Source organism: Capsicum annuum, chromosome 11 (assembly GCF_002878395.1).
Source record: "Capsicum annuum cultivar UCD-10X-F1 chromosome 11, UCD10Xv1.1, whole genome shotgun sequence".
NCBI lineage: Eukaryota > Viridiplantae > Streptophyta > Magnoliopsida > Solanales > Solanaceae > Capsicum > Capsicum annuum.
In genome coordinates, this window is record NC_061121.1 from 182,164,278 (window position 1) to 182,174,065 (window position 9,788).

General features: G+C 32.2%; 1 protein-coding gene across 2 annotated transcripts in view; it reads left to right on the plus strand.

The window, feature by feature from the left end:
• Positions 1-3,219: 3,219 nt before the first annotated feature.
• Positions 3,220-9,788, plus strand: part of LOC107848182 (COP9 signalosome complex subunit 2) — a 16,056-nt gene continuing 9,487 nt past the window's right edge. The window contains exons 1-6 of one of the 2 annotated variants that reach the window (XM_016692885.2): positions 3,220-3,383; positions 3,493-3,585; positions 7,263-7,341; positions 8,312-8,552; positions 8,655-8,729; positions 8,813-8,947. In XM_016692885.2, the coding sequence (XP_016548371.2) occupies positions 3,374-3,383; positions 3,493-3,585; positions 7,263-7,341; positions 8,312-8,552; positions 8,655-8,729; positions 8,813-8,947 (633 nt within the window). In that variant the 5' untranslated portion in view covers positions 3,220-3,373. The remainder of the gene's footprint in view (positions 3,384-3,492; positions 3,586-7,262; positions 7,342-8,311; positions 8,553-8,654; positions 8,730-8,812; positions 8,948-9,788) is intronic. The other variant, XM_016692886.2, reaches the window with a different exon arrangement.

The following is a 9,788-nucleotide window of genomic DNA, read 5'->3' on the forward strand; positions in this document are numbered from 1 at the left end:
GCAACCAAAACTCACTAACTATCATACAAGAAGAGGGACACCAAACTGTACCCTAGTATAGTACTAGTACCCATAAATCGTATGTTGTCCAGAATGTCCAAAACTCAAGAAATTTTGCAAGGCCAAAGTTTAGGGTGTTTTATAACTCTCTTAGAGGAAATACTTAGCTCAAGGACTTTCAAACAACAAGTTATGACCCACAGGCAAGAGTTGACACTACCACATTATGTCTTAATTATAAGATGTTCTATAACTCTTACCTTAGAGGTACGACTTATCCCGAGGATTTTCAAACAGCAAATTACGTCTCTTGGGCAAGAGTCAATATTACAACAATTTATTTTTTTTACTTATGAAATGCTTATAACTCTTGCCTTAGAGGCAAGACTTAACCCAAGGACCATCAAACAACAAGTTATACCCCATGGGCAAGAGTTGATACTATCACATTGTGTATTGATTTATGAGATGCTATAACTCTTTCCTTAGAGACAAGTAGAGGTGCGCGTTTGGTATTCGATTCGGCATTTTTGAAGTTTGAGTTAGGTAATTGTAATCGGTATTTGAGAGTAGATACCACATACCATACTTTATAACATTGATCGATAATTCGATGATCGGTAAACTAAACTTTGATTTGGTACGGTATTTGGTAATACCATATTAAAGTTGGAGGTATGCAAACAATGTTTAAACTTCAAAAAGTATATTTAATAGAAACCCTATCTAGTATTCTTTTTTGTGCTTTTTACGAATATATTACTAAGGTCCAAGAGATTCTTTGGAATGACTAATATTATTGTCTATTGGATTAGTTAGACATAATGCATATTATTATTATATATATAATAATAATAATAATAATAATAATAATTTGGTATATGGTAAATACCGAATACCAAATGGTACTAATATCTTATACCAAACCTAATCCCGAATATCGAAATATTAAAATTTTACTCTCAAATTTTATACCAAATATCGAATTATCAAATAATAATTACCAATTTTTTTAGTTCAATTTGGTTCGGCACTTCAATTTTCGGTATTTTATGCCCAGTCCTAGAGATAAGACTTAGTCCAATGGCTTTCAAGCAACAAGTAATGCCTCACGAGCAAGAGTTAACGCTACCACATTGCGTTTTGATTTATGAGATGTTTTATAACTCTTGCCTTGGAGATAAGACTTAACCCAAGGACTTTCAAATAACAAGGTACGCCCCATGGGTAAGAGCTAACACTACCACATTATGTTTTAATTCATGAGATGCTCTATAACTCCTACCTTAGAGGCAAGAATTAGCCCAAGGTATTTTAAACAACAAGTTACGCCTCATGGGTAAGTTGACACTACCATACTGTATCTTGATATATAAGATGTTTTATAAATCAATGACTTTCAAACAACAAGTTATGCTTCATGGGTAAGAGTTGACACTACCACATTATGTCTTGATTTATTCGATGCATTATAATTCTTGTCTTAGAGACACGACTTAGTCCAAAGACTTTTAAATAGAAAGTTATACCCCATGGGCAAGAGTTGACACTACCACATTATGTCTTGATTTATGAGATGTTTTATAAATCTTTCTTTAGAGGCAAGACTTAGCTCACAAGTTATTCCTCATGGGCAAGAGTTGGCACTACCACATTATGTTTTAATTTATGAGATATTCTATAAATTTTTCTTTAGAGGCAAGACTTAGCTCACAAGTTATGCCTTATGGGCAAGAGTTGACATTATCACATTATGTCTTGATTTATGAGATGCTCCATTAGAGGTAAGACTTAGCTTAAGAACTACTCAAAAAATTAAGTTACGACCAATGGGCAAGTGTTGACACTACCATATTGTGTCTTGATTTATGAGATGTTCAATAATTCTTGCCTTAGAGAAAAAGACTTATCCCAAATGACTTTCAAACAACAAGTCATACCCTTAAATTTACTTTGATGTCAAAGAAAAAAAAATCCCTTTGCGGATTATTCAACTTATTATTTATTAGCAAAATATAATAGAAGTTGAGGAAAAAAAGAAAGAGAAAAAAATATTGAGAAAAAAAAGAAGAAAAAAATTAAATGTTAAGAAAAAAGAGGAATAAAAAAAAAATTGAGAAAAATAAAAAATAAAAATAAAAATAAAGTTTGAGGAAAAAAAAGAAATGATGAGGAAAAATAAAAGAAAAATAAAGGTCGAGAGAAATAAACTAAAAAAAAAGAAAAAAAAGATAAATAAAGAAATATATAATGTGCGAGAAAAAAGAGAATAAATTAAAAAAATGAGACAAATAAATTAAAACTAGAAAAAAATCAAGGAAAAAAAAGAATAAGAAAAAAAGAAGAAATACAAATAAAAGTTGAAACACAAATGAGTATGAAAAGTATAAAATATTTAATGTATAGAGGAGAAAAAATATGCTTATACTATATCTATATCTATACTATATTAAAAGTATGAACGATTTTAGAAATATTATTTGAATTTTTGTCCTTTATTAAAAGTCTTCGCTTTAGATAAAATTATGCTTTTACTATTTTTATATTATTTAAGAGTTGAAAATTTACTTAATATTTATAGTAAAATATTTTTTAATTAAAAGTCATCAGAATTAATGACAACTAATACATTTTTCTTTAGTTTAAAAATTCTAAATCAACTAAACTTGATTTTTAGAAGATTTGAAAAATTTAAAAATAAATATGATAGAGTTAGAATAAGAAAATATAAGAAGTACTAAAAAATTTAAGCAAGTAATCAAATATTTTCTAAAGATTTAACTTTAAAAATAAGGAAAGATTTTAAATATAGAAAAATAATTTTTTTTACCGTACTACAAAAATGATTCAAATTTATGTATCTCTCTTAGCCTCTAGCAACAAGGAAAAGATTTACTGCATGACAAACGTAAAAGTGACGATCCATTAATCACTTGAAATTTCTGTTGGTAAAATATATATGTGCTTATAATAAAATATATGCTATGTTTATATTATTATGTTAGAGTACGAAAAATTTTTGAAAAGTGATTTAAATTTTTTGCACTTTATTAAAATCTTTCACAATAAATAAAATCATTTAATCTTAAATAATTAAAAATTAAGACACATGTGATTAAACTAATATATATAAAAAAATGTAATGTTCAAACACTATTGACAGAAAAGTAAAGTTACCAACTATGAATGCAATTTTCCTCTACACCCGTAATTTGAACCCGACCCAGGATCCCAACACCGGAAATATATGCCCCTCTAAAGTCTTGACTCGATTTTACTACTGGTCCAAAGCGATTGTCTCTTCATTCTTAACTAAAAATCACCCTATTAATTACTCTTCGTTTTCCATTTTCTCAGTGTTCTCTAATCAGCCATGGGTTCTTGTAATTTACTCTCTCTTTACCTCACTACTTTTTTTTTGTTAATCTGATTTTGTGAACATTGATGTTGTGTGTGTGTCCATTTTTTCTTTTTCGTTGTTGTTGTTTGAAGATGCAGATATGGAGGACTATGGATTCGAGTATTCGGACGAGGAACCTGAAGAGCAGGATGTTGATATTGAGAACCAATACTACAACTCCAAAGGTTTTTATTTAATTAATTTTTTGTTGACGATATATGCTATTTTTTGAAATTTCAAAATGTCGTGAATACGCTGATGAAGTTTGGTTCTTCTGTAATGTGATATATTATTAGCTTTTGGTTGAGAAAATCTGCTCCATCTCAAACTTTGTTGTTTTTCTTTGTTAAAAAAATTGAATCTTCCAAACCCTGAGAAAAATCAGCTTCTTTGGGAAACTGCATAAGTTACTTTAATTTGTATAACCGTGGTGTCTGGAGTAGCTTTCACACGCATCGACTAAATCCACGCACTACCTGTCACCACCAGCACCAACGGTTACTTGGTAACTCTATCCACCAAGGCCAGGACAGATGGAAAGAATCATCTAGTCCGTTTTCTTTTGGGGGCTCTCTGCTGGAATTTGAACCAACTGCATAAGTTCCTTTTCTTTCTGAAAATTTTGTAAACAAACAAAATTTGCAAAAATTGGAAACACTTTTGGCATTAAATTAGAAAAAAATGGAAGCGTCGAATATGCTCTGTGTACACGAATGTGTACTGTGTTCTATTTGTTAATTAAGTTTGATGCTATGTTAGATGACATTTTGGTTGCTTAAGTTTGGGAAATAGGAACAAGGTCCTTATTTGTTAACTAGCGTATTTGTTAGATCATTTAGAAAGTACTTTAGGAAGATCTATAAAAAAGAACAGTTGTTGCTTGAAAGAATTTGGAAGATTTGAAATTGAAAATTACTAAGAAAAGGTGATTAAATCAAAATTTTCTCTTGATTTGAATTAGAGACAAAAGCTAATACTTATTAAAGAGAATATAATAATTTGGATCGTTAAGTATAAAGTTTTGTATTTCTAATTTTTAATGCTCCAAATTCCTTCTTTTTGTTTTGGGATAACCATGGAGCTTGGACTAGCTTGTGCGCACCTCGACTATCGGGTACATGCTACTTTCCACTAGCGTAGTTATTGGGTAATTCTGCAGACCGAGATTTGGACAAATGAGAAGAAATCACCTAGTATTTTTACCTCTAGTGGGACTAGACCTCATGGTTCTCAACGCATTTCATTACTACTATATATAAGAGAGGATATCAATTTTGGTAGTCCTCACAATGGTATTTTAGGTGTTTCACTTTTTTTTTTGTTAAGTAAAATTATCACAAATGGCAATTAATGATGCCTTTTTCTAATATATTTCCATTTATGCTCTTATTATTTTTGTTAAGACCATTTCAACTTGGACTTTTATTATTGGTCTCTAAATAAAAAAATCAATCCAAATAATTTTTAATAACTACTATATATAAGAGAGGATATCAATTTTGGTAGTCCTCACAATGGCATTTCAGGTATTTTTGTTAAGTAAAATTATCACATGGCAATTAATGATGTCTTTTTCTAATATATTTTCATTTATGCCCTTGTTATTTTTGTTAAGACCATTTCAACTTGGACTTTTATTATTGGTCTCTTCTTGTCACTTATTAAATTACCTTTAGTTAAAACTCCATTTATCTTTAATTAGCAATCATTTTAGCTCAAAAAAATCAATCCAAATATTTTTTAATACAGAATTAAAGTTTACATTGATTTTCAACGACGCTCTTATAATTCTTATTGATATTGTACAATTCTCAAGAGACATATAATAAATAGGATAAATTAATCAATAATACCTTGTACATATTATTTTACTTAGCTAACATGAAGAAAGATACAATAATAATTAAAATGGAATGGATAAGATATTCTTCAAGGGGTGTGTAAAACATAAACACGAAAACCAAATGAACTGAATGGAGTAATCTATTAATCCAGTTTAATTATTATTTAGTATCCTTATAGATTATTATGAAGTTAATTTGTGTAAAATCTCTAAATTAAGGTTGTAATATATAATATAAACTTGAAGCCAGTGAAATATTTTATTGTATTAGATGATTTTATAAGATGAAAAAAATGAATTATGCAAAAAGTCTTGCTACTTGAAATAAAGAATGAAATTAAAATTCAATAAATATAAAAAAAAATTATTTCTGTATATAAGTAAACAATTAGATACTCACAAAATCATAAAAAAATAAATAGTTTTTATTTATGATCTTCGTCAAATTATAATTATTTAATTATTTTAAATCATGTTATTTTACAAAATATTGAATTGCTTTTGGCCCATTGATGTATTCTAATTCTCTGGTAATACTTTCTTATTTACAAATATTTTTTTCCTTAAAAATTATCTACCTACATAATTAAAAACTTTAACAATTAGAAAAACTTATTAACAAGACATGTTTGATATATCATTAGATAATATTATTTACAAAACAACAACAATAACAACAACAAGCCCAGTGTATTCCCACCAACTGGGGTCTGGGGAGGATAAAATGTACGCAGTCCAGAAAGCAAAAAATATATGACAAATTATATTTTAAATTAAAATTAGTTGTTTTATATCTTGAGTTTTGACCCAGCTCAGCACAGGCCTCGTGGAACTAGTTGATCACTAGACCACACTTTGGTGCCCACCAAATTTCTTATTATCATTTCTAAGATGACGGAACAAAATTCTGCAATCTGCTATGGGACGAGCAATCATGGTAACTCAGCATGGTTGAGTTTGACCTGTAAACTGTTTGGACAGAGGTGAATATTGAGTTAGAAATTGAGGCTCACTTTGATTTGGTCAATCTATAATGTCTGGATTCTGAAATAAGGTAGCTATCCGCTGCGTGAGATGGCTAGAATTCAAAGCTTTTTATGTGATTTTGGAAATCAAAACTGGATATATGGAGAAGAAAGCTAGGGCACTGATTGTGTTCATTTGTAAAAGGAACTTACAGGGAACCAGGAAGGCATATTAATTAGTGTAGATTTTAGGTATCAGGGTCATGATAGTTAATTTTCTTCTCTCTTTAGTGTTTTTTGATGGGGTTTTGTTGATACCTATATCATTGGGTTGCGTACAGGAGTAGTACTTTAGTTTATATGATATAAGTTAGTTATCAAAGAAAAAAAATAAGTCTGCTGTTTGTCCTCTGGAATTTTATCCCTTGAGATTTTTGTTCTCAGTGAAGACTTTCATAGATTTATGTGGTGTTGATGGTTGACAAAATGGCATCCATCCCCCATCTTATACGAGTTCTAGGATTGTGGTGGATGATTTTTGGCATAGCAAGGTAAGGTTGAGGAAAGTCGTAAGTATATCTATTGGAGTCAAGTAGTAGCAACGGATACCCCTGTAAAGAACTCCTTGGTCTTAAGGTAGTAATTAAATATGCTATATGCTATGTAATGGTGTGTTGACTTTATCTGCCATGTGGCAGCTGGTCCTTGGGAATTCTTCAGTTGTCAAAAAAGAAAGTACTCCCTGGTTGCGAGGTAATTGTGAGTCATGCTATATCCTATGTAATGGCATTGACTTTAATACAACTCTGTGCATATCTATATATGCATCTTAAGCTCTTCTTATCTTTCTTTCGGAAACAGCCTTTCTACTTCATCAGAGGTAGAGGTATGGACTGCGTACATCTTACCCCCCCCAGACCCCACAAAGTGGGAATACACTGGGTTTGTTGTTGTTGTTGTAAGCTCTTCTTATCTTGGACTAATAGCTGTTTTCTTTGTTTCCTCTCTTCGGACCTGGTTACCTACTAATATTCTGTGATTATGTCATTTATAGGCTTGGTTGAAACAGACCCAGAGGCAGCACTTGAGGGTTTTGCTGAAGTAGTTCGTATGGAACCTGAGAAAGCTGAGTGGTAAGGAATTGGAAGTGTTACAATATGAGTAGGACTCCTAATAATATTCTAACAGAACGTAATAAATATTTTGTGCAATATGGTTGTTATTAAACTGATCAGTCCTACTCATAGTCTAACAGAAAGTAATAAATATTTTGTGCAGTATGGTGGTTGTAAAACTGATCAGCTTACTCCCTTGTGTGTTTGCTTTATAAAGAGAATAGACGGCTGCGTATTTGTGAGATTTATGATGTTGAAGACTAATGTGATAGATCTTTTCCATATGAAGCTCAGGGCCTTTAAGAACTGCATGTTCTCATTAAAGCTAACTTTTTATCTCAAGTAAATTGCCACAACCTTTATTAATTGACATGCAGCCTGAGAAACAAGCAGAGGATGAGTTAAGAGAAAGTGCAAGTTGAGATCGATCGTGTTTTCTTCACTGTACAAATGCTTATATGGAACATGTGGGATAAAATCCTGATAGTTTATTTAGCTTTATCTTTCTCAGTTCTCACAAGCTTGTGGGAAAATAATGTAAATCTGCCAAGTGCACATATTTGTTTGACAAAAACTAGTAACGATTAGTCAGGTTTCTCCTTCCTGGTCTCACACTCCTATTTGGTTTACGTGGGTGAGACCTTGTTCATTGTCAGATCTGATACTTTTGGTCTTTCTGTGCTCTGTATGTTGTTTCATTAATTTGGAAACTTTCCTTGATATTAATCACTGAGAGTACTTGCACACACTTCATAATTGAAAGCCAAAAGGTGTCTTACTATTTCCCACATTTGCTTCTTGTTCATGTGACGTGATGCTTCTTAGAAATACTTTGTGATTGTATTGCTAAGGTTGTGTTGCCATTTCACACCTTTGCTTCTTGTTTAATGTAATTTGATTCTTTGTAAGTAAAGGTCTCTTACAAGTTTTAAAATTCTCCGGAATATGCTTTGTGCGACATGTACCAACTGTTCTTATTGTTCGTCAGGGGATTCAAAGCCTTAAAACAAACTGTTAAGCTTTACTACAAGTTAGGAAAGTTCAAGGAAATGATGGATGCTTACAGAGAAATGCTAACCTACATCAAGTCAGCAGTGACAAGAAATTATAGTGAAAAGTGTATCAATAGTATCATGGATTTCGTTTCAGGATCAGCTAGTCAGAACTTCAGTCTCCTACAAGAGTTCTACCAGGCAACGTTGAAAGCCCTTGAAGAGGCAAAGAACGAGGTCAGAACAATTCCTTCTTGAGGCTATATTAGGCTGGCTTTGAAGGTTCATAGTGGAGTTCATGTTCTTGTCAAGGGTTTCATAGTTACCTTCTTTTTGCAGAGGTTGTGGTTCAAGACAAATCTAAAACTTTGCAAAATTTGGTTTGACATTGGGGAGTATGGACGAATGAGTAAGGTATTATTCTTTTTCAGATTAGCATCTGTCATTGTAGTGTCACTGTGTAAGTTTTCCTACCAATAACTTGTGCATTTAATTAGATTTTGAAAGAGCTCCACAAATCTTGTCAAAAAGAAGATGGTACAGATGACCAGAAGAAAGGCACACAATTGTTGGAGGTATATGCAATAGAGATCCAAATGTTTACGGAGACGAAAAATAACAAAAAACTGAAGGTATGTTATTACCTTCTCTCCTGTTTGTTTGATGTCGTACTGGGTTTTGTGCACCTTTAGGTGAATCTTTGCAGCTGATATGACCAAATAAACCATCTATCCATTTGATGCCAGGTTCAGATGTTGTTTACTGTTTAAGTTACCGGCGAGTTTCCAAAAAAAAAAGATGCTGCTTACTGTTCCAAGTTACTGTCTGGTTCTATATTGTACTTCTAACCTTTTTTAAAATCTTTTCGTACCACGAAACCTGATGTTGTCAAACTTCATCTAGAAGGTAGTGAATGATCAAGTCTTGAGAAGTAAGAAAAAGCAGATTAAACCTACACTAAGGGTGTGAGACTTCCAATATTTATATAACTAGTTTCATAATGCGTGTGTTGCACGTGTATATCAAATTAGATAATCCTAATATTATACAACAACAACAACAAACCCAGTGTATTCCCACTTAGTGGGGTCTGGGGGGGGTAAGATGTACGCAGTCCATACCTCTACCTCTGATGAAGTAGAAAGGCTGTTTCCGAAAGACCCTCGGCTCAAGTCACGAGATATCACACAAACACATAGTAAAGCACAGAAGCAGATGACATAACATAGATACGGCACCCATAAGGAATATAAAACAGAGTAAAGCAGGAATGCAGGAATATAAAGCAGAGGAAAGCACACAGATTCGTAATAAACATGGAACACGGAACACGGAACACTGAATACGGGATCATAACAGGAATACACCCCCCCCAATTAATTCCCTACCCTAGCGACCCGAACTGGCCCTAATCCTCTGCCGTAATTCGCATCTTCCAGACCTTCCTATCTAGGGTCATGTCCTCGGTGAGCT